At 42.2% G+C, this 25458-nt stretch overlaps 1 protein-coding gene and 1 long non-coding RNA gene across 2 annotated transcripts; both read right to left on the reverse strand.

The window, feature by feature from the left end:
- Positions 1-94: 94 nt before the first annotated feature.
- On the reverse strand, positions 95-5595 carry LOC123736416 (uncharacterized). The gene is made up of 4 exons (XR_014392971.1): positions 5179-5595; positions 4301-4339; positions 4158-4217; positions 95-633 (listed from the first exon to the last, which is right to left on the reverse strand). It is a non-coding gene; the product is annotated as an uncharacterized LOC123736416 (long non-coding RNA).
- A 3370-nt stretch (positions 5596-8965) lies between these two features.
- Positions 8966-24788, reverse strand: LOC123738263 (globoside alpha-1,3-N-acetylgalactosaminyltransferase 1). The gene is made up of 4 exons (XM_082977238.1): positions 24759-24788; positions 23867-24001; positions 22037-22746; positions 8966-9024 (listed from the first exon to the last, which is right to left on the reverse strand). Exons 2-4 carry the CDS (start codon positions 23905-23907, stop codon positions 8966-8968), a joined length of 810 nt encoding a protein of 269 aa, XP_082833364.1. The 5' UTR covers positions 23908-24001; positions 24759-24788.
- Positions 24789-25458: the final 670 nt, after the last annotated feature.

Consider the following 25458-nt stretch of genomic DNA (forward strand, 5'->3'; position numbering starts at 1 on the left):
TCACTGGCTGTGTCCCGCAAGTGGGACGCTACCGTCCCACCTAGCCCATAGAAGTGATGTCATCTCTGAAAATGATCTAACGGGTAACATTAAGGAAATAGAAAGGAGTGTTTATTAAAAGTATCAAGTACCATGACTTGTTGCGAGAATTTCTCAGTTTATATCAAATCAAATTTATTTATATAGCCCTTCGTACATCAGCTGATATCTCCAAGTGCTGTACAGAAACCCAGCCTAAAACCCCAAACAGCAAGCAAAGCATGTGAAAGAAGCACGGTGGCTAGGAAAAACTCCCTAGGAAAAACTCCCTAGAAAGGCCAAAAACCTAGGAAGAAACCTAGAGAGGAACCAGGCTATGAGGGGTGGCCAGTCCTCTTCTGGCTGTGCAGGGTGGATATTATAACAGAACATGGTCAAGACGTTAAAATGTTCATAAATGACCAGCATGGTCAAATAATAATAATCATAGTAGTTGTCGAGGGTGCAACAAGCACGTCCGGTGAACGGGTCAGGGTTCCATAGCCGCAGGCAGAACAGTTGAAACTGGAGCAGCAGCACAGCCAGGTGGACTGGGGACAGCAAGGAGTCATCATACCAGGTAGTCCTGAGGCATGGTCCTAGGGCTCAGGTCCTCTGAGAGAAAGACAGAAAGAGAGAAAGATAGAATTAGAGAGAGCATATTTAAATTCACTCAGGACACCGGATAAGACAAGAGAAATACTCCAGATGTAACAGACTGTCCCTAGCCCCCCGACACATAAACTACTGCAGCATAAATACTGGAGGCTGAGACAGGAGGGATCAGAAGACACTGTGGCCCCATCCGATGATACCCCCGGACAGGGCCAAACAGGCAGGATATAACCCCACCCACTTTGCCAAAGCACAGCCCCCACACCACTAGAGGGATGTCTCCAACCACCAACTTACCGTCCTAAGACAAGGCCGAGTATAGCCCACAACGATCTCCGCCATGGCACAACCCAAGACAGGAAGACCACGTCAGTGACTACACCCACTCAAGTGACGCACCCCTCCCATGGACGGCATGGAAGAACACCAGTAAGCCAGTGACTCAGCCCCTGTAAAAGGGTTAGAGGCAGAGAATCCCAGTGGAAAGAGGGGAACCGGCAAGGCAGAGACAGCAAGGGCGGTTCGTTGCTCCAGCCTTTCCGTTCACCTTCACACTCCTGGGCCAGACTATACTTAATCATAGGACCTACTGAAGAGATAAGTCTTCAGTAAAGACTTAAAGGTTGAGACTGAGTCTGCGTCTCTCACATTGGTAGGCAGACCATTCCATAAAAATGGAGCTCTATAGGAGAAAGCCCTACCTCCAGCCGTTTGCTTAGAAATTCTAGGGACAATTAGGAGGCCTGCGTCTTGTGACCGTAGCGTACGTGTAGGTATGTACGGCAGGACCAAATTGGAAAGATAGGTAGGAGCAAGCCCATGTAATGCTTTGTAGGTTAGCAGTAAAACCTTGAAATCAGCCCTTGCCTTAACAGGAAGCCAGTGTAGGGAGGCTAGCACTGGAGTAATATGATCAAATTTTTTGGTTCTAGTCAGGATTCTAGCAGCCGTATTTAGCACTAACTGAAGTTTATTTAGTGCTTTATCCGGGTAGCCGGAAAGTAGAGCATTGCAGTAGTCCAGCCTAGAAGTAACAAAAGCATGGATACATTTTTCTGTGTCATTTTTGGACAGAAAGTTTCTGATTTTTGCAATGTTACGTAGATGGAAAAAAGCTGTCCTTGAAACAGTCTTGATATGTTCTTCAAAAGAGAGATCAGGGTCCAGAGTAACGCCGAGGTCCTTCACAGTTTTATTTGAGACGACTGTACAACCATCCAGATTAATTGTCAGATTCAACAGAAGATCTCTTTGTTTCTTGGGACCTAGAACAAGCATCTCTGTTTTGTCCGAGTTTAAAAGTAGAAAGTTTGCAGCCATCCACTTCTTTATGTCTGAAACACAGGCTTCTAGCGAGGGCAATTTTGGGGCTTCACCATGTTTCATTGAAATGTACAGCTGTGTGTCGTCCGCATAGCAGTGAAATTTAACATTATGTTTTCGAATGACATCCCCAAGAGGTAAAATATATAGTGAAAATAATAGTGGTCCTAAAACGGAACCTTGAGGAACACCGAAATTTACAATTGATTTGTCAGAGGACAAACCATTCACAGAGACAAACTGATATCTTTCCGACAGATAAGATCTAAACCAGGCCAGAACTTGTCCATGTAGACCAATTTGGGTTTCCAATCTCTCCAAAAGAATGTGGTGATCGATGGTATCAAAAGCGGCACTAAGATCTAGGAGCACGAGGACAGATGCAGAGCCTCGGTCTGACGTCATTAAAAGGTAATTTACCACCTTCACAAGTGCAGTCTCAGTGCTATGATGGGGTCTAAAACCAGACTGAAGCGTTTCGTATACATTGTTTGTCTTCAGGAAGGCAGTGAGTTGCTGTGCAACAGCTTTTTCAAAAAAATTTGAGAGGAATGGAAGATTCGATATAGGCCGATAGTTTTTTATAATTTATGGATCAAGATTCGGCTTTTTCAAGAGAGGCTTTATTACTGCCACTTTTAGTGAGCTTGGTACACATCCGGTGGATAGAGAGCCGTTTATTATGTTCAACATAGGAGGGCCAAGCACAGGAAGCAGCTTTTTCAGTAGTTTAGTTGGAATTGGGTCCAGTATGCAGCTTGAGGGTTTGGAGGCCATGATTATTTTCATCATTGTGTCAAGAGATATAGCACTAAAACACTTTAGTATCTCCCTTGATCCTAGGTCCTGGCAGAGTTGTGTAGACTCAGGACAATGGAGCTTTGGAGGAATACCCAGATTTAAAGAGGAGTCTGTAATTTGCTTTCTAATGATCATGATCTTTTCCTCAAAGAAGTTCATAAATGTATTACTGCTGAAGTGAAAGCCATCCTCCATTTGCAAAGGCTGCTTTTTAGTTAGCTTTGCGACAGTATCAAAAAGAAATTTCGGATTGTTCTTATTTTCCTCAATTAAGTTGGAAAAATAGGATGATCGAGCAGCAGTGAGGGCTCTTCGATACTGCACGGTACTGTCTTTCCAAGCTAGTCGGAAGACTTCCAGTTTGGTGTGGCGCCATTTCCGTTCCAATTTTCTGGAAGCTTGCTTCAGAGCTCGTGTATTTTCTGTATACCAGGGAGCTAGTTTCTTATGACAGATGTTTTTAGTTTAGGGGTGCAACTGCATCTAGGGTATTGCGCAAGGTTAAATTGAGTTCCTCAGTTAGGTGGTTAACTGATTTTTGTCCTCTGACGTCCTTGGGTAGGCAGTCTGAGAATTTATAGCATGACTTTTAATGCTCCTTGGTTGGGGTCTGAGCAGATTATTTGTTGCGATTGCAAACGCAATAAAATGGTGGTCCGATAGTCCAGGATTATGAGGAAAAACATTAAGATCCACAACATTTATTCCATGGGACAAAACTAGGTCCAGAGTATGACTGTGGCAGTGAGTAGGTCCAGAGACATGTTGGACAAAACCCACTGAGTCGATGATGGCTCCGAAAGCCTTTTGGAGTGGGTCTGTGGACTTTTCCATGTGAATGTTAAAGTCACCAAAAATTTGAATATTATCTGCTGTGACTACAAGATCTGATAGGAATTCAGGGAACTCAGTGAGGAACACTGCATATGGCCCAGGAGGCCTGTAAACAGTAGCTATAAAAAGTGAGTGAGTAGGCTGCATAGATTTCATGACTAGAAGCTCAAAAGATGAAAACGTCATTGTTTTTTTTTTGGTAAATTGAAATTTGCTATCGTAAATGTTAGCAACACCTCCGCCTTTGCCGGATGCACGGGGGGTATGGTCACTAGTGTAACCAGGGGGTGAGGCCTCATTTAACACAGTAAATTCATCAGGCTTAAGCCATGTTTCAGTCAGGCCAATCACATCAAGATTATGATCAGTGATTAGTTCATTGACTATAACTGCCTTGGAAGTGAGGGATCTAACATTAAGTAACCCAATTTTGAGATGTGAGGTATCACAATCTCTTTCAATAATGGCAGGAATGGAGGAGGTCTTTATACTAGTGAGATTGCTAAAGCGAACACCGACATTTTTAATTTTGCCCAACCTAGATCGAGGCACAGACATCAACTAACCTGGTGTTCCTCTGGTCCTCATCAACTGGGATATGTATTTTGGAAGTGTCAAACCAAACCCTGTGAATAAGAATCAATCAGAAAATCCACATCACATTATAGCTTCATTAGGGTGTAATAAATTAACAGAAACTTGAGCTTACATGTTTTGCCTTTCATTGAAGTGGTTGAAGACCATATACCTTTGGGGAGAGAGGAGAGAATCAGTTCAAGTCTGTCATGGAAGCATTTCAGCCCACTACGCTATGAAACCACACGCTATTACAGAGACTGACATTATGCAAGGATTTAGGAACATCATAGTTTTCCCTAAATATTGCAAATCTTTGGAAGATACTATCTTTATTAAGACCAGAATTATGCTATTTACACTTTGTAGTCAACTTTGGCCCTTGAATCAATGTTTGACTAATATTGATGCCACGGGATGATTTCAACCAGTGAAGTTGTTTTTCTGGTTCAGATCCTCTATGAGGTGGGTATTGCAAGTATACTTTAAGGTGGGACAAATTAGCACGCAAAGTACACTTAGTTGACATGAAATAGTACAAAAACACTACTTGAATTCTACTTTAAATGTAGGTGTCCCAAAGTAACACCATTTAAGTAACATTAAATACATGCATAGTATATAAAAATACAACCATGAAAAGTATACTGACATAGTACACCAAAGCTAGATAAAGTGCACCTTTAGTATACATGGGATATGCTAGCAACATTACTATTTGCAATTATCTTTCAGTGCCACTACAAATTCACCGACTGTATATAGAGAACACTCAAATAAAATCTTTCAAGTACAGTTTAAGGTGGGTAGATAAGGTGGGTATTACAAACACTTTTAGGTGGGTCAGTATACTTTACTCAGTACACTTAGTTGACATGAAATTGTACTATAACATCACTTTAATTCAACTTCAATTTATTTAGTACAGATTTAGCTGTTCCAAAATAACACCATTTACATACACACATAGCACATGCATAGTAATTACATAAAATATAGAAAAACACATACCCCAGAAGCAAGAAGATTCCAACAATGATAAGGAGAACAAACTGCTTTACATTTGAACTGAAACGCATTGTTCCTCCAATAGTGACAGCAAATATTTAGCTTATGCTACACTAGAAGCAATGTCCAATCAAATGAAGATATCTCAAATGAAACTAGTGGATCTAATCAGCACGCCTAGTCAAATGAGGAGGAGGAGCCTCAGTCCTTTGAACTGTACCTCCATGGACATATACACACATCACCACGGTAACCCACACCCAAACCAGAAATAACCTGAAAATAGAGTCCTTTACCAACCAACCCTAACCACTTGTACATGTAGTATCCATCCAAATAAGAAAGTAGAGTCAAATAAGGTCAAATATGACCAAATAAGGTCAAATAAGGCCTCATATTTAGCATTAATTAGGATTCCTAATGATCTACTCTTCTCGGGGACCAAACAGGAAACAACACAACAAATACATAACCTACATAATATACATAGCACTACATTTACATTACAATGTAGTCATTTAGCAGATGCTCCCATGGATTGGCAACAAGTGTAATATTAAATAACTCTTTCACCAGTAAGTAAATCCTTGGCGAGAACTTAGGTCCTAGTTAAAGTTATTTGTTTTAAGTTAAAAAGTCAGATATCAAATGTACATTCTGTCCTTTGTTTGCAAATACAGGTTTCTCTATCTGGTCATCTCTCCCTTATCCCAGTCTCAGGGGCTCTTAAAGGGGGCAGACACCCATTTAACATGAACATCACATCCCTCCTAACTTCTCAAAGACAAAACCTTTTGGACATTTGTTCAACAGCAGTAATAATAATAATAATAGTAAATAGATGGTAAAATGTACATGAACTACAATTTATGAGACTTGCTTTAACTCTAAAAGTATTTTGTGGTAATGGTATTTGAGATTCTTCAAAGTAGCCACCTTAGCCACCAGTAGTTTGCCTTGATGACAGCTTTGCTCACTCTTGACAAGGGAAAACCCTTGAATGAGTATACATTCATTCATACAGCCAGAAGAAGACTGGCCACCCCTCATAGCCTGGTTCCTCTCTTGGTTTCTTCCTAGGTTTTGATTTGATTTGAGTAGGTGTGTCCAAACTTGATTGGTAATGTATATAGTTATGTTTGATACAAGTTTTAAAGAATTTAAAGTTAGGATAGCCTGAACCTGTGAACGTTGTTTTGGTGTATCTAACTTGAACAGTTCAAGAGTTACAATTATTGTTGCTAGGTAATATATGCTGATTTATGCACATTTATGTACTTATAATTTATAGCGCAGACCAGAGCTAGTGTGAGCCAGACCTAGCTAGTTACGCCCAGGACCAGAGCTAGTGTGAGCCAGACCCAGCTAGCTACGCCCAGGACCAGAGCTAGTGTGAGCCAAACCTAGATAGCGATGCACAGGACCAGAGGTAGTGTGAGCCAGACCCAGCTAGCTATGCCCAGGACCAGAGCTAGTGTGAGCCAATCCTAGCTAGCTTTGCCCATGACCAGAGCTAGCACAGAACAGAGCAGTACAGTGCATTTGGAAAGTATTTATACCCCGTGACTTTATGGAGTCAAGTAAGGTCAAATATGATAGCCTCATATTTAATAATAAATATTTATATTATTTATTAGGATCCACAATTTCACAGAACAAAAATATAAAACGCAACATGCAAGAATATCTACATTACATTGCAGTTCATATAAGGACATCAGTCAATTGAAAGAAAGAAATTTGTCCCTAATCAATGGCTGTGCGAAGACGCTGGATAGTGGTGGGAACTGGAACATGCTGTCGTACACATTGATCCAGAGCATCCCAAAAATGCTCAATGGGTGACGTGTAACAGGGCTGGTTGTGTTGCCACTTGCCTTTAAAGAAAGGTGTATTTAATGTTCAAGCATTCTTATTGGTTGGTTCAATTCCGATGACAATAAGGCGTGTTGTTATTGGCCCCACTTGCAGATTAGGGGAGATAGCGAACATCAGGTCTCGCCAGTATGAAAATGTGATGCAAGGGGTCACGTTCTGAATACTGGTTTTCTATTGGTGCATTTTAACATTTTGTTTACAAGGTTGCTGTACATTGCTGATTTATACATGTGTGGGTATATGGTACCTGTTAGGGATTGAGGGGCTTTCTGGGATGTTCTTTGGTATATGATTGCTGTATTTAAGTGTGTTAGCTAGCATGCTAGCATGCACCGATGTAATGGTCACATAAGCCCACTGCTAACACAGTTGTTTTCATGCTACAGATTTTACCATCGACAGCCATCAACATCATTAAGCCCGGCACAACTAACATGCTGTTTCCTATTTAACAACAGATAATAAATAATGCTCAACTGGGACCACTGGCTGGGGTGATTTATTTGAACAAAACACAACACAAGGAGAGTACGTTTAACATCTGTTACACATGTCAATCCAGAGCATCCCAAACATGCTCAACGGGTGACATGTCTGGTGAGTATGCAGGCCATGGATGAACTGGGACAATTTCAGCTTCCAGGAATTGTGTACAGATCCTTGTGACATGGGGCCGTGCATTATCATGCTGAAACATGAGGTGATGGCGGCGGCTGAATGGCACAACAATGGGCCTCAGGATTTTGTCAGGGAACCTCTGTGCATTTAAATTGCCTTTGATAAAATGCAATTGTTTTCACTGTCCGTAGCTTATACCTACACATACCATAACCCAACTGCCACCTTTGGGCACTTTGTTAACAACGTTGACATCAGCAAACCGCTTGCACACATAACACCATACACATTGTTGTGCGGTAGTGAGGCCAGTTGGTGGCTTATGGAAGAGAAATAAACATTAAATTCTCTGGCAACTGCTCTGGTGGACATTCCAGCAGTCAACATGCCAATTGCACGCCCCCTCAAAACTTGAGACATCTGTGGCATTGTGTTGTGTAACAAAACTGCACAATTTATAGTGGCCTTTTATTGTCCCCAGCACAAGGTGCACCTGTGTAACGATCATTCTGTTTAATCAGCTTCTTGATATGCCACTCCTGTCAGGTAGATGTGTAATCTCGGTAAAGGAGAACTGCTCACTAACAGGGATGTAACCACATTTGAGTCTAGCATTGGAGAGAAATACGTTTTTTGTGCATATGGAACATTTCTGGGATCTTTTATTTCAGCTCATGGAACCAACACCTTACATGTTGCGTTTATATTTTTGTTCAGTGTACAAGGGCTGCATCTCCTCATCTCTCCTTTGACCCAACGACACACCATTCTGAGTGCACACCAGCGGGGAACATAGTCAAAAACAACACATCTTACAAGTCCTACATTCACGGACTGAAACCTATCATTGGGGTTATGTTAAATGTATTATCGTGGACATAATAATCAAGAAATATTTTAGCTCCTGCCACCTTTGGGCACTTTTTTCACAACGTGCTAATCTGTTCCAAGCAGAAACAGTCTCACATACATTTACACAACAGTTATATGGTTTCAGGGTGGAATACTTTAGTCATTATCTTTAAACATATAAATTCCTTTATCACATACATGCGCTGAGACGTGTCATACGCACAGCGTAGTTGGACAGGCTGGCCATAGCTAGCTGAAATACAAGAGGAAAGAGGAGCAGCAAACATCGGTCAAATAGTTAGGGTTAGTTGACAACGTCACGAAAACCACACACTCGCTACAATGGGGAAATACATTTGTATTGTCGTATTTCTGGATGGCCAGATATCGTTTCTATTGGCTTATATTGGACCTAAGCTTGTCGCCTTTGTGACAACGATTCCTAATGGTAGAGCAGAGGCATGAGCATCTCGTAATTAAAGAAGATCTCAGTTTTATCACCTACCACAGTGTAGGAACATAAAATCTAATCAGTTAATTCACCTGCCCTACCCGGAACGTAATAATATTCCACCTGCCCTACCCAGAACGTAATAATATTCCACCTGCCCTACCCGGAACGTAATAATATTCCACCTGCTCTACCCAGAACGTAATAATATTCCACCTGCTCTACCCAGAACGTAATAATATTCCACCTGCCCTACCCAGAACGTAATAATATTCCACCTGCACTACCCAGAACGTAATAATATTCCACCTGCCCTACCCAGAACGTAATAATATTCCACCTGCTCTACCCAGAACGTAATAATATTCCACCTGCCCTACCCAGAACGTAATAATATTCCACCTGCCCTACCCAGAACGTAATAATATTCCACCTGCCCTACCCAGAACGTAATAACATTCCACCTGCTCTACCCAGAACGTAATATAGATTCTTTCCAGACAAGGCATTTTTTTAGTTGCTTGCATCTTTTTATTCAGACCTTATTTGGAAGTACATAAAGGTCGTGACGGCAGTAATGACGATAGTTGCTCAGAGAAACTCCATTCTTTGGAAGCTAATTCCCATATATATTTTGACAGTATTAAGCTTGAAAAGCTGGTGAATGTCAAATTAAAAGGCTGCTTCCTGGGTTTAAAATGGAACTGACTGCGTTTTAGAAACATGAAATCATATTAAAATCTGTTCATTTACAACCCAGGAATTTCTGACAAGAGAGCACTTAGATTTGGTAATTTTCACGGTTTCATAAATTCATAGAATGTTTGGGAATTATGTATAGTAAGTCATTTGTGAAAATTCCATAGCAATATAGAGTGGGAAAGTGGCCTTGCGTTTGGACAATTTAATAGACACTGCAGTAAATAAACCATCTTTCTTGTCCAGGACCAGAGTCTATGCAGACTGGTGCACCATAGCCAATCAGAACTACAGTAGGACTATATACAAACATGCCATTTGCACACAGGCCTGTCATCATTCACTATGAACTGGACTGTGTTTACAGGCAGTAGGGCCTGCCATCATTCACTATGAACTGGACTGTGTTTTAACAGGCAGTAGGGCCTGCCATCATTCACTTTGAACTGGACTGTGTGTTAACAGGAAGTAGGACCTGTCATTATTCACTATGAACTGGATTGTGTGTTTACAGGAAGTAGCAACAGAGCGACTTTAGATCAATAGAACACATTCACCAAAAGCCACAAAATACACCTGAATGGATTTCTGTTAATATGTAAATACCATGGGAGTCCTCTTACATTTGGGAACTTTTATAGTCCTGTTGATCAAACAATCATGACAAGGTAGGCTATCTTTTCCTATATGCACATCGACAACAAGATCAACAACTAATGCTAGTCAGAGCAAGATTATCTCAAATCTAATGGAGGAACATTAGATAAACCCTCTCAAACTGTTTCAGCAAGTTGGTCATCAAAACTGCACTGATAAGCGACGGGGAATTGTAGTGTCCTCGTCCTTCTGCTGCTTGTCCCAACCAAGCACCCAGGCTAACTGGCCAAAGTTGGGCGGCAGGTAGCCTAGTGGTTAGAGTGTTGGGCCAGTAACCGAAAGGTTGGTGGATCAAGTCCCTGAGCTGACAAGGTTAAAAATCTGTTGACAAGGTAAAAATCTGCCCCTGAACAAGACAGTTAACAAACTGTTCCTAGGCCGTCCTTGTAAATAAGAATTTGTTCTTAACTGACTTGCCTAGTTAAATAAAGGTTAAACAAAAAATAAAAGTTGGCTAGCTAGCTACACAAATGAGAGAACACCTCACTCTGACCTTTTGACTCACCCCAGAATGCAAACACCCTTGTTAGGCTGTTTGCATGTTATTTAGCATGTTTGTGACTAACTTACTTTCATTGCCTACATTTACTGACACCAGTCATATTCAGCAGGTGTTGCATTGGTAAATTCATCAGTTATTTTGCGCTCTGGTGAGAGTGCTCTGAAATCGAAGTAGATAGTCAAGAGTGAATTTGCAAAACGCAAGAGATATGCTAACTGGATAACAGTCGTTCAATTTCAGAATAGCTAAACGATTAACATGTCTTGCTAGCTAACCAAATGACACCTGCATCCCCATCTCTGTAGCCACCAGCCATTCAGTCACTCACCCACTCCTCCGATGACATCCTCCTAGCAGCTAGCTATCTAGCTAAGTTCAGTCTCTGTGTTTTAGCTTGCTACATAAATAGATACGCTAGCCTATCAGCCACATTTTAACTGACTTGTGATCACTGGCCTTGGCCTTGCTAGTTTGATTGTATTGACATTCCCAGCCTTAGTTACATTCGTCAAATTCTGTCCAAAATATTGAGTCTTTGAAAGTGAAACAGTATATATCGAATGGAGGCAGGAACAATGTACCAGGGCAGCTGTAATTTACATTGTGATAGCAATATGTTTTGGCCGACCAAAAACAATGCCTTCATGTGTGTCATGGAATGTTGAGTCAAATATAACCTATTTGTAAAACCTGGTTTCTGAGCATAAACTGAGAATTTGATATTTTTGACTGCAAAGTAGTTAAAACGCTGTCAGTTCCACTTTAAACAGTCCAAGGGACACTCACCAAAAATGTGTTGTTCCTTGACCCAAGTAACAAAACTGCAAAAGGTCAACAACATCACCGAGATAATGTTATGAATTTATACAACGGGTGGGTCTAATCCTGAATGCTGATTGGTTAAAAGCGCATTCCAGCCGCTTTTACTGAGAATTTGTCTATTTCACAAATTACCACCGGCTAAATCTATCACGTTAAAATGCCTTTTTATGCTCTTAAATCTGTGAAGAAGGGCAAAGCACCTGGAACAGATAGTCTTTCTGTGGAATTTCATTTACACTTTTGGGAACATTTAGAGGGACCCATATTCAACATGTTCCAAGAATGCCTTGCTAAGGGTGAGCTGGTTACTATCATTAAACAAGGGATTATTTCCTTAATACCAAAACCTGATAAAGATCCCATTTTCATAGATAATTGGAGACCTATTAGATTATTTAATACAGTTTATAAACTGATAATTTTAGCATAAGCTAATAGACTTAAAATGGGCCAAAAACCACCTTATTAATGAAACCCAAATTGGTTTCATGAAATGTCGCCACATCAGCTGTAACGTTAGTTTAGTTTTAGACTTGATTGTTCGCGCTGATTCAGTTGACTCCGACAGTATTATAATATTCCTCAACTTTTGTAAAGCATTTTATACAATAGAACACAAGTCCCTAATACATTCGTTGCACACGTTTGGTTTCGGTAGTAGGCACCAAAGATAACCCTGAAGGAGCTGCAAAGCTCCACAGCAGAGACTGGAGTATTTGTCCATCCGACCACTTTAGGACGTACACTTCACAGAGCTGGGCTTTATGGAAGAGTGGCCAGAAAAATGTAAATGTCTTGGAATGGCCTAGTCAAAGCCCAGATTTCAATCCAATTGTGAATCTGTGGTATGACTTAAAGATTGCTGTATACCAGCGGAACCCATTCTTCTTGAGGAGCTGGAGCAGTTTTGCCTTGAAGAACGGGCAAAAATCCCAGTGTCTAGACGTGCCAGGATTATAGAGACATACTCCAAAAGACTTGCAGCTGTAGTTGCTCTACAAAGTATTGCATTTTGGGGGGTGAATAGTTATGCACGCTCAAGTTCTGTTTTTGTCTTATTTCTAGTTTGTTTCACAATAAAAAAATATTTTGATCTTCAAAGTGGTAGGCATGTTGTGAAAATCAAATGATACAAACCCCCCAAAAAGTACATTTTTATTCCAGGTTGTAAGGCAACAAAATAGGAAAAATGCCAATGGCGGTGAATACTTTCACAAGCCACTGTAGTTCACAGGTTGGAGAGGCAAGCACTAAGATTTAGACAAACCCCAACAAATGCTAGGCTAGAAGAATGTGTAAATAATGTCTAGACGCATCCAGGAGCCAAGCAACCCATTTTTATGTAAATATCAATTTGATCAATGCCTTGTGGGGGGAAATGTAATACCATCAAACCTTTGCCACCCCGAAGTGGACACATTTTTGGTCTGGCCCCTGGGCTGGGGAGACAAAGCCTATGCAATCTTAGTCTACTTCTCTGCTATTCAAATATGAAATCGGAACATTCAAATCATATTGTATTTGTTGCATGCGCCGAAAACAGGTGTAGACCTTACAGTGAAATGCTTACTTACAAGCCCTTAACCAACAATGCAGTTTTAAGAAAATCCCTAAAAAAAAGTAAAAGATAAGAAAAACAAATTATTAAAGACAAGCAGTAAATAACAATAGCGGGGCTATATACAGGGTGTACCGGTACAATGTGACAAAATGAGAGGGCACTGGTGTCGAGGTAATTGAGGTAATTATGTACATGTAGGTAGAGTTCTTAAAGTGGCTATATAGATAATAACAGAGTAGCAGCAACGGTGAAGGGGGGGGGGGGGGGGGGGGGCATGCAAATAGTCTGGGTGGCCATTTGATTAGCTGTTCAGGAGTCTTATGGCTTGGGGGTAGAAGCGGTTTAGAAGCCAACCAGAATCAAACCATACAGATGTTTTAGTAACTACATCAACTCTATTTGCTTTCCACTTTTTAAAACAACTGAAATGTTGACCACTTTCCCAACACGTAGAGGGTATTAGCTCTTTGTATATTAATCTGCTATTCAAAACATGAAATCAGGGCAGATATAACATCTACCAATGAAGATGTTCAGATCTTTTAGTAACTGTATCAAATTATTTTGGTTAAAAATAAGTTGTTTAATATATCTCAAAATGGAAGGCTTCATTTGCCATTTGCGTCACTTCAAAGTGATGAAAAATGAAGTTTTTGTGAGTTAAGCACAGCAGCTTTGTTTACAAGCTGCTAATAAATGGTTCATATAATATTGATTGTAATAACATGAACAATAAAGTAAACAGTAAAGTAATCCTTGGGATTACTCAAAATCAGTAATGTAATCTGATTACTTTTTTGGATTACTTTCACCAATACCTTTTAAAAACATTCATCTGATATGTCATTATTTCATTTAGTAGCCTGACATGCCGTTTTCCTGTTTGGGGACTAGCGTGAGGGCATAAAGGTCCTATAATTAATATGTTCTGTAGTGAGAGCGTAAACATAGTCACGTAGTAGAAACATGAGTAGTCTAATCATCTTCATTCAACGTGTACTAGACTATGATGGTAGGATTCAAGAAAATGACTTGACAATAAGTCTGTAACGTAACTAAATATTGAAAAACTCAAGGGGTCTGAATACTTTCTGAATGCAGTGTATATTTGTCAGTTATTCTGATTCTTAAATAATACTAGTTGTATACATGCTTTCAAATATTATGAGTTGTTTAAAAACATGAATCTAAAGATTAGTGTAGAGTGGGGTATATCCCAAAACATTTCATAATCACTCCACACCACTTTCACAAACTACAGTGTAAAAAACTACATCAACAACACCTGTATCACAAACTACAAAACAACTACTTCGTCATTTAATATCTATAAACACCTATATACATTAAACAAATCCAACAATACTTATATGTGACTTGTTTCAAGAAACTAGGCGTAAGTCCCGTGTCACTGCTAATAACATGTATTTGTTTTTAAATCAAAATGCGTTTTGGGACAGAAATGCCTTCTAGAACATGTGAACTTTCATGTGCCTTAAGTCTCCTCGCTGCCCGAATATACTCCAGGTTACGGTGGTCGGTCCAGATGAGAAAAGGGTGACGTGCCCCCTCAAGCCAATATCTCCACACCGTCAAAGCCCTGACCACGGCTAACAGCTCCCGGTCCCCCACATCATAGTTGCGCTCCGCCAGGCTCAGCTTCTTAGAAAAGAACGCACATGGGCGGAGCTTCGGAGGAACGCCCGAGCGCTGCGATAGCACAGCTCCTACCCCAGCCTCGGACGCGTCCACCTCCACTATGAATGGAAAAGAGGGGTCCGGCTGCGCCAGGACAGGTGCATTGGTAAACAGAACCTTCAGACGATGGAAGGCTCTGTCCGCCTCTGCTGACCATCGTAGCCGCACCGGCCCCCCCTTCATCAGTGAGATAATGGGAGCTGCCACCTGGCCAAAACCCCGGATAAACTTCCTATAATAATTAGCGAACCCCAAGAACCGCTGCACCTCCTTCACAGTGGTTGGGGTTGGCCAATTACGCACAGCCGTCACACGGTCACACTCCACCTCCACCCCCGAGGTGGAAATGCGATATCCTAGAAATGAGACGGCTCGTTTGAAGAACTCACATTTCTCAGACTTGACGTATAGGTTATGCTCCAGCAGCCGCCCAAGCACTTTACGCACCAGGGACACATGCTCGGCACGTGTGGCGGAGCAGATCAGGATGTCATCGATGTACACCACCACACCCTGCCCGAGCATGTCCCTAAGGACCTCGTCCACAAAGGATTGGAAGACAGCGGGAGCGTTCTTTAACCCATACGGCATGACGAGGTACTCATAATGGCCCGATGTGGTACTAAATGCGGTTTTCCACTCGTCTCCATCTCAGATACGCACCAGGTTATACGCACTCCTGAGATCCAATTTCGTGAAGAAGCGCGCCCCGTGAAATGACTCCACTGCCGTAGCAATGAGAGGTAGCGGGTAACTGAAACCCACTGTGATAGCATTTAGACCTCTATAGTCAATGCACGGGCGCAGACCTCCCTCCTTCTTCTTCACAAAAAAGAAGCTCGAGGAGATGGGGGACTTAGAGGGCCGAATGTATCCCTGTCTCAAGGACTCAGTGACGTATGTATCCATAGCCACTGTTTCCTCCTGAGACAGAGGATACACGTGACTCCTAGGAAGAACCGCGTCGGCCTGGAGGTTTATCGCACAATCCCCTCGTCGATGGGGGGGTAATAGAGTGGCCTTCGTCTTACTGAAAGCGATAGCCAAATCGGCATACTCTGAGGGAATGTGCACGGTGGAGACTTGGTCTGGACTCTCCACCGTAGTCACACCGATGGAAACTCCTATGCACCTACCTGAGCACTCCCTCGACCACCCCGTCAGAGCCCTCTGCCCCCACGAAATCTGGGGGTTGTGTGTGGCTAGCCAGGGGATTCCCAGTACCACCGGAAACGCTGGGGAGTCAATGAGGAACAGGCTGATACGCTCCTCATGACCCCCCCACGTCTGCATAACCAGTGGCACGGTGACCTCCACTACTTGGCCTGACCCTAGCGGTCGACTATCTAGGGCGTGCATGGGGAAGGGGTGGTCCAGCTGAACCAGGGGAATCCCTAACCTCTTAGCTAACCCACGGTCCATAAAACTCCCAGCTGTATCTGAATCGACTAGCGCCTTATACTGGAAGTGAGGGGAAAAAGTAGGAAAAAAAATGGAGGTGTACAAGTGGTCGACAGGGGGCTCTGGGTGTGGCTGGTGCGGACTCACCTGGGGGGTCGAAGTAGTGCTCTGCCTGCACTCCGAACTCCCGGAGGGACCTCTCCAGCACTGGTCCACAGTGTGTCCTCTGCGCCCATATCGGGTGCAGGAGAGACCCCCCCTCCGGTCCTCCTCAATGAAGCCCCCCCAATCTCCATGGGCTGTGGAGCGGGAGGACTGGGAGGCGGAACGAACAGGCCCCGACTGGAACGTCCCCGGGCAGCCAGCAGGTTGTCCAATCTAATGGACAAATCCACCAGTTGGTCCAGAGTGGAGGTGTTGTCCCTACAAGCCAGCTCCCGGCGGACGTCCTCGCGAAGGCTGCACCTATAGTGGTCTATCAGGGCCTGCTCGTTCCACCCCGATCCAGCGGCGAGAGTCCGGAATTCCAATGCGAAATCCTGAGCTCTCCTCATCTCCTGTCTCAAATGGAATAGTCGCTCACCCGCCGCCCTGCCCTCCGGGGGATGATCGAAAACCGCCCGGAAGCGGCGGGTGAACTCAGGGTAGTCACCCCGGGCCGAGTCTGGACCATCCCAGACCGCATTGGCCCATTCCAGGGCTCGACCCGTGAGGCACGAGACGAGGACGCTCACCCTCTCTTCGTCGGAGGGAGGGGGGCGGACGGTCGCCAGGTACAGTTCTAGTTGGAGCAGGAACCCCTTGCACCCAGCGGCCGTCCCATCGAACTCCCTGGGAGGTGAAATCCGGATCCCGCCGGCACCCGCTTCAGTGGGTGTGGGTAGGGGCGCAGGGTGAGGGACCGGAGCTGGTCTGGCTGGGGAGGCACCTCTCTCCCAGCTCTCCAACCGGGCCAACACCTGATCCATGGCCGAGCCTAGGCGGTGAAGGAGGCTGGCATGTTGGGAGACCTGCTCAGCCATGGATGGCGCTTCTGCTCCTGCTGACTCCATAGGTGATGGTGCGGGATTCTGTCACGACTGACTTGGACTAGTGTAGAGGCGGAATCAGATGCAGGAGACAGAGGTGCTGGAGGTGAGTGTCTTTTAATAAATCGACACACACAAAAGGCCGTAAGGCACAGGGCGCTACATACAGTCTGCCTGGGAAAAACACATTCCCATAAAACACGAAAAATATTATCACACGGCACAAAAAGCAAGGGGCGCAGCCCGGTAAATCTTCTGACAAAACTGTCAGTGAAAATGTACAAATCACGTCCCACCGTCCTGAGTGGACAATAAACAATCCCGCACAAAACCCCAACTGAAAACACACACTAAATAAGGCCCCACTAATGATAGACACAAAACAGGTGTGGAACAGACAGACAAAACCAAAAGACACAGAAACAACTATCGGTGGCAGCTAATAGGCCGGCAACGACGACCGCCGAGGGGCGGCACTTTCGTTGGATCCTGTGACAGTTACCTGTCTGGTTATTTTAATTTCATTACAGACTCTCATAGCCATCACACCAGAGCCAGTGTTTCCAATATCAGACCGCTGCACTATAGGAGCCTGGCTGGAAAAAGCTATTTCCTTAACACTTGTGCAGAGGAATGGAGTTGTGTACCAAAACAGATCAAAATCCATCCATAAGTTATTAAGTTATAAGGCAAGCCTTAAGGAATGTTTTAAGACAGAACAGGCTAAGAGAAAGTATAATATTCTGAACAAAAATATAAACACAACATGTAAAGTCAAAGATCCCAGAAATGTTCCATACACACAAAAAGCTTATTTCTCTCAACATGTTGTGCACAAATTTATATGCATCCTTGTTAGTGAGCATTTCTCCTTTGACAAGATAATCCATCCACCTGACAGGTGTGGCATATCAAGAAGCTGATTAAACAGCATGATCATTATACAGGTGTACATTCTGCTGGGGACAATAAAAGGCCACTCTAAAATGTGCAGATTTGTCACACAGCATAAAGCCACAGACGTCTTAAGTTTTGAGGGAGCATGCAATTGTCATGCTGACTGCAGGAATGTCCAACAGTGCTGTGGCCAGATAATTTAATGTAAACTTCTCAACCATAAGCCACCTCCAATGTCATTTTAGAGAATTTGGCAGGACATCCAACAGGTCTCACAACTGTAGAACATGTCTGACCACACCTGCACAGGAGCTCCACATCCGGCTTCTTCACCTGCTGGATCATCTGAGACCAGCCACCCGGACAGCTGATGAAACTGTGGGTTTGCACAACCAAAGAATTTGTGCTCAAACTGTCAGAAACCGCGTCAGGGGAGCTCATCTGCGTGCTCGTCGACCTCGCCGGTATTTTGACCTGACTGCAGTTCGGCATTGTAACTGACTTCAGTGGACAAATGCTCACCTTTAATGGCCACTGGCAGCTGGAGAAATGTGCTCTTCACAGATGAATCCTGGTTTCAACTGTACCGGGCAGATGGCAGACAGCGTGTTTGGTGTCGTATTGGTAAGTGGTTTGTTGATGTCAACGTTGTGAACAGAGTGTCCCACGGTGGCAGGGGGGTTATGGTATGGGCAGGCATAAACTACAATGAACACAATTGCATTTTATCAATGGTAATTTGAATGCATAGAGATACCTTGACGAGATCCTGAGGCCCCTTGTCGTGCCATTCATCCGCCGCCATCACCTCATGTTTCAGCATTATTATGCACGGCCCCATGTCGCAAGGATCTGTACACAATTCCAGGAAGCTGTGCATGTCTCAATTCTTCCATGGCCTGCACACTCACCAGATATGTCAATCAGTGAGCATGTTTTGGGATGCTTTGCATCAACAGAATTCCACATGCCACAATCAACAGCCTGACCAACTCTAGGCGAAGGAGATGTGTGAGGCAAATGATGGTTACACCAGATACTGACTAGCTGTCTGATCCACACCCATACCTTTTTTAAAGTTATCTTTGACCAACAGATGCATATCTGTATTTGCAGTCATGTTGAATCCATAGATAAGGGCCTGATGAATGAATTTACATTGACTGGTTTCCTTATAAGAACTGTAACTCAGTAAAATCTTTTAAATTGTTGCATGTTGAGTTGATATTTTTTGTTCAATGTAGTATTAATGAAACTATTTGTTTTCATATTATAATTTTGTGTACGTATTTGGTTTTTATGTATTTTCAATTTTAACTTGTCATCTTCAATCATTTTAAATGGATTTTATACATCTGTGGTTGTATTGTGTTTTTACATTGTCAAATCTAATCCTCAAGCGGGTCACGGAAGGCACCTTCCACGTCGTTCATTATTTTCCATTGAACCCATAGCCCCTGGTTGATTATCCCTCACATAACATTGATTAGATGGTATGACTTGAATTGAAGGATTTTCCCTTTTGCCTTGACATTGGCAGGATGTTTTTACACAAGGAAGGGAATCCTCCATATTACCTTTTTAAAAGGGTATTTTTCTTTGTTTTCTTACAGTTTACAGTATATGTATTGTGGTTAGGGGTTGTTTCTGGACAGGAATGCCAGGTCCACTTTGACATTATGCTGAAGTTTTTCTTAATGGAAATTCAGTCCACCACTGTGTCTTGTCTGATGTACAAATCTATAGATGGAATCCATTTAACATTCCCTATTTCTCCACTAAACCACTGGTTTGTTACTCATACACCGCATATCGTTGTAACAGGGGAGATGTTGATTTTAGTTAGGCTATAGAAAATATAACAAGTAGTGAAATAACACAAACATTCTGAAAGCGGTTAAATATTTATTTCAAGAAAAATACACATAATCGTATTTTTAAAAAAAAAACATTTGAGATTTTTCCCAATAATCAACATACACAATAGATAGTCTACAGAATACAGGATGAATAAGGTAATAAAAAATATATATTTTCCTATAAGTGAAGAATGTTATTATCCCTAAACTACAACAGTGACTGATATATATAGTACATTAAAAATGGTAGTTTTATGTTAGAGTATATATTTCATGAAAATAAAGGAGAGCCGCACACTCTAGGAGCTCAGATGCAAAAATGTAATATCGAACCTTTCGACAGCCAAGCTGTCTTCATCAGGGTATAAAACAAAGTGTATGTATTTCACCAACAGAAAATGAATGGCGCCAGACATCTGTATACCCAATGAGACATTTTATGCCTTTCCCTAACCTTAACCCAAACCTCAGTGAAGCAATACTTGAAATTAACCTGACATTCACCATAATCAATAAAGTTTTTTTTCGGCCGGTTGAATATCCAATTCTTAGTCCTATACATTGGGACGAATTTCAGCATAGTTTTTAACCTGTTGGGGCTAGGGGGCAGTATTGACACGGCCGGATAAAAAACGTACCCGATTTAATCTGGTTGCTACTCCTGCCCAGTAACTAGAATATGCATATAATTATTGGCTTTGGATAGAAAACACCCTAAAGTTTCTAAAACTGTTTGAATGGTGTCTGTGAGTATAACAGAACTCAAATGGCAGGCCAAAACCTGAGAAGATTCCATGCAGGAAGTGGCCTGTCTGACAAGTTGTGTTTCATCTTGGCTCTTTTTATTGAAGACTGAGGATCTTTGCTCTAACGTGACACTACCTACGGCTCCCATAGGCTCTCAGAGCCCGGGAAAAAGCTGAACGATATCGAGGCAGCCTCTGGCTGAAACACATTATCGCTTTTGGCAAGTGGCCAATCAGAGTACTATGGGCTTAGGCGCGTGCCCGAGTTGACCAAATGCTTTATTTTCTTTCGTCTGTTTACCTAAACGCAGATTCCCGGTCGGATATTATCGCTTTTTTATGAGAAAAATGGCATAAAAATTGATTTTAAACAGCAGTTGACATGCTTCGAAGTACGGTAATGGAATATTTAGATTTTTTTTGTCACGAATTGCGCCATGCTCGTCACCCTTATTTACCCTTTCGGATAGTGTCTTGAACGCACGAACAAAACACCGCTGTTTGGATATAACTATGGATTATTTTGAACCAAACCAACATTTGTTATTGAAGTAGAAGTCCTGGGAGTGCATTCTGATGAAGACAGCAAAGGTAATAACATTTTTCTTATAGTAAATCTGACTTTGATGAGTGCTAAACTTGCTGGGTGTCTAAATAGCTACTGAGAATATTGCAAAATGTGCTTTCACCAAAAATCTATTTTAAAATCGGACATATCGAGTGCATAGAGGAGTTCTGTATCTATAATTCTTAAAATAATTGTTGTGCTTTTTGTTGTGCGTTTATCGTGAGTAATTTAGTAAATTCACCGGCAGTCACATGCTAATGTAAAAAGCTGTTTTTTGATATAAATATGAACTTGATTGAATAAAACATGCATGTATTGTATAACATAATGTCCTAGGATTGTCATCTGATGAAGATCATCAAAGGTTAGTGCTGCATTTAGCTGTGGTTTGGGTTTATGTGACATTATATGCTAGCTTGAAAAATGGGTGTCTGATTATTTCTGGCTGGGTACTCTGCTGACATAATCTAATGTTTTGCTTTCGTTGTAAAGCCTTTTTGAAATCGGACAGTGTGGTTAGATTAACGAGAGTCTTGTCTTTAAAATGGTGTAAAATAGTCATATGTTTGAAAAATTGAAGTTTTTGCATTTTTGAGGTTTTTGAATAACGCGCCACGGGATTACACTGGCTGTTACGTAGGTGGGACGATTTGGTGCCACCTACCCTAGAGAGGTTAATGACAGAAGAGAAGCGAATGACTTTGACCTCATTGGTTTTGGTCTTCTTGTCATCCCACTGGTACTCTGGAGACAACAGCTTGCTGGGCTTGTTGTAAAGCAGGTACCTGTTGAGGTGACTCTCCTCCTGCCAGGCAGCCTCGATGGAATTCCTCGCGTCCTCTTCAAGCTGGTTCCGACAAACCTTTGTTAGTGTGTACACATCCTCCACGGACCCTCCGAACACAGCCCCGGCGTAGTAGTAGTCTCCCTCATCCATGGGGATGTAGGCTGTCGAGGCTGGATGCCGTTCATATGTGAAGCGGTCACGGGTCGCCTGGTAAAACCATGGGTGAATCACAGCAACCAGCCTGCCCAGAGACTCGGCCCCCCAGCGAGCGTGGAACTTGCTGTCCACGTCCAGACAGAAGATGTAGTCAGCCTCCCTGCTGATCTGACGTTCTATGGCTGTCTGAATGATCTCCATCCTCCGGGCTGATATCTCCTGCCAGCGGTTTGAACCTGGGACCTGGATCACACTCAAATGTCTCCCCTGGGACAGGTTCACTGATGGAACATCATCGGGACGATCAGTGAAAACATAGTAGCGCACGTTGAAGTCGACCATGAAGTGCTTCTCTGCTGTCTCCAGGAAATCTTGGAGAAAGCGGACGTATCTGTCAGAATTTAAAGACACACAGGTAACTGACAAAATATAGGAAACATCAACATAAAGGGTACTTAATAGAGAGTTGGGCCACCACGAGCCACCTTGGGCCACCACCAGCCACCTTGGTCCACCACCAGCCACCAGAACAGCTCTAATGCACCTTGGCAAAGATTCTACAAGTGTCTGAAACTCTATCGGAGGGATAATTTGGTGTTTTGTTGATGGTGGTGGAAACACTATCTCAGGGTCATTTGGATTGAGATCTGGTGACTGGCATATGGTTTACATCGTTTTCATGCTCATCAAACCATTAGGTGACCACTTGTGCCCTGTAAATGGGGGCATTGTTGATCTGGGGGCATAGCCACGGTAGCAAAAAGAATGACTGAAATAATGGTCAGCCCAGCCTTTTTATACATGACCGTTAGCATAATGGGACGTTCATTGCTTAATTAACTCAGAAACCACACCTGTGTGGAAGCACCTACATTCAATATACTTTGTATCCCTCATTTACTAGTGTTTTCCACTATTTTGTCAGTTACCTGTACATAACATAAGGGTTTAAGGTGCCTTGCTCAAGTGCACAATGGCAGTATCAGGCTCCTGCGATTCTGATGCCAGAAACCCTCTGTAACTGTATGGTCATTCTCATAGGACTGTATAGGACATACTCAACCGTTTCTGAACAGAAATTACAGTCTACCAGGAAATAAACAAAGTACAGTTATTCAAATCTTAGCCAAGCTGTGAATCATGACATCATGATATTGTATTACCTGCCATGTGACATTAGCTGGTTATGTCCTCATACACTGAGTGGTTTTTCGTTGTCTTGCCCATTCACCATCGGAATGGCACACATACACAATCCATGTCTCAATTGTGTCGAGGCTTAACAATCCTTCTTTAACCTGTCTCCTCTCCTTCGTCTACACTGATTGAAGTGGATTTAACAAGTGACATCAATAAGGGATCATAGCTTTCACCTGGATCACCTAGTCAATCTGTTATGGAGAAAGCACGTGTTCATAATGTTTGTACACTCAGTGTAGTTTCAATGTTGTAAAAATAATGATAGTTTAACTTCCCTTTTGAATATTTGGGAAAAGTTGTAGGCTACTCACTTTCCAACGGCAAACACTGTGGTTGCTATGGTGAGGTTCATGGACTTGTAGATTATGTCGACGAGGTCAGGGTCAAAGGTTCCTTCCCAGACGATGGGTGCCAACCATGGGGTGACTGCCACCACATCAGTACGACTAAAGAAACAGAACAAGATCAAGCCTGACTGTGTGGTACTGATTATGATCTCAATGTTTACAGATATACAGATCAAGCCTGACTGTGTTGTACTGATTATGATCTCAATGTTTACAGATATACAGATCAAGCCTGACTCTGTGGTACTGATTATGATCTCAATGCTTACAGATATACAGATCAAGCCTGACTGTGTTGTACTGATTATGATCTCAATGTTTACAGATATTCAGATCAATCCTGACTGTGTTGTACTGATTATGATCTCAATGTTTACAGATATACAGATCAAGCCTGACTGTGTTGTACTGATTATGATCTCAATGTTTACAGATACACAGATCAAGCCTGACTGTATTGTACTTATTATGATCTCAATGTTTACAGATATACAGATCAAGCCTGACTGTGTTGTACTGATTATGATCTCAATGTTTACAGATATACAGATCAAGCCTGACTGTGTTGTACTGATTATGATCTCAATGTTTACAGATATACAGATCAAGCTGGAATGTGTTGTACTGATTATGATCTCAATGTTTACAGATATACAGATCAAGCCTGGAATGTGTTGTACTGATTATGATCTCAATGTTTACAGATATACAGATCAAGCTGGAATGTGTTGTACTGATTATGATCTCAATGTTTTTGCAAATAAAGGCCCTTGAAAAGATGTGTGGTATACTAGGCTACACGCTGATGTGGAAGTTAACAATGATAAGTAACTAACATAAGATAACACCTACTCACCCCACCAAGACACTGGGCTGCTTGTACAATAGCCTTGGAGAACAAAACGTAATTCATTAGTTAATGAAGATATGGGCTGATGTTATTGCTCTCTCAAAAAAAGGTGCTAGTACCAAAAAGGGGTTTTAACTTCACTATAAGGGAAACCTTTTTTGGGCTGTGGAGAACCTTTTTATATCTTCTCTTTGGATAATAATTCATTAAAAAATTGAATAATAGGATAGTAGTTCATTTTTTTATTTTGTTTTGTTTCACCTTTATTTAACCAGGTAGGCAAGTTCAGAACAAGTTCTCATTTACAATTGCGACCTGGCCAAGATAAAGAAAAGCAGTTCGACAACATACAACAACAAAGAGTTACACATGGAGTAAAACAAACATACAGTCAATATTACAGTAGAAAAATAAGTCTATGTACAATATGAGCAAATGAGGTGAGATAAGGGAGGTAAAGGCAAAAAAAGACCATGGTGGCAAAGTAAATACAATATAGCAAGTAAAACACTGGAATGGTAGATTTGTAGTAGAAGAAAGTGCAAAGTAGAAATATAAAATAAATAAAATAAATAAATACAGTAGGGGAAGGGGTAGTTGTTTGGGCTAAATTATAGATGGGCTATGTACAGGTTCAGTGATCTGTGAGCTGCTCTGACAGCTGGTGCTTAAAGCCAGTGAGGGAGATAAGTGTTTCCAGTTTCAG

The sequence above is a fragment of the Salmo salar genome, chromosome 07 (assembly GCF_965601325.2).
Source record: "Salmo salar chromosome 07, fSalSal1, whole genome shotgun sequence".
Classification (NCBI taxonomy): domain Eukaryota; kingdom Metazoa; phylum Chordata; class Actinopteri; order Salmoniformes; family Salmonidae; genus Salmo; species Salmo salar.

Excerpts from the sequence above, each read along its gene's own strand:
- LOC123738263 (XM_082977238.1), bottom strand. The coding sequence starts at position 23,907 with ATGAACCTCACCATAGCAACCACAGTGTTTGCCGTTGGAAA. Across the intron at positions 22,747-23,866 it reads ACAGTGTTTGCCGTTGGAAA|ATACGTCCGCTTTCTCCAAG; the intron begins GTGAGTAGCCTA and ends AAATTCTGACAG. Across the intron at positions 9,025-22,036 it reads CCACCTACGTAACAGCCAGT|GTGATAAAACTGAGATCTTC; the intron begins GTAATCCCGTGG and ends ACACTGTGGTAG.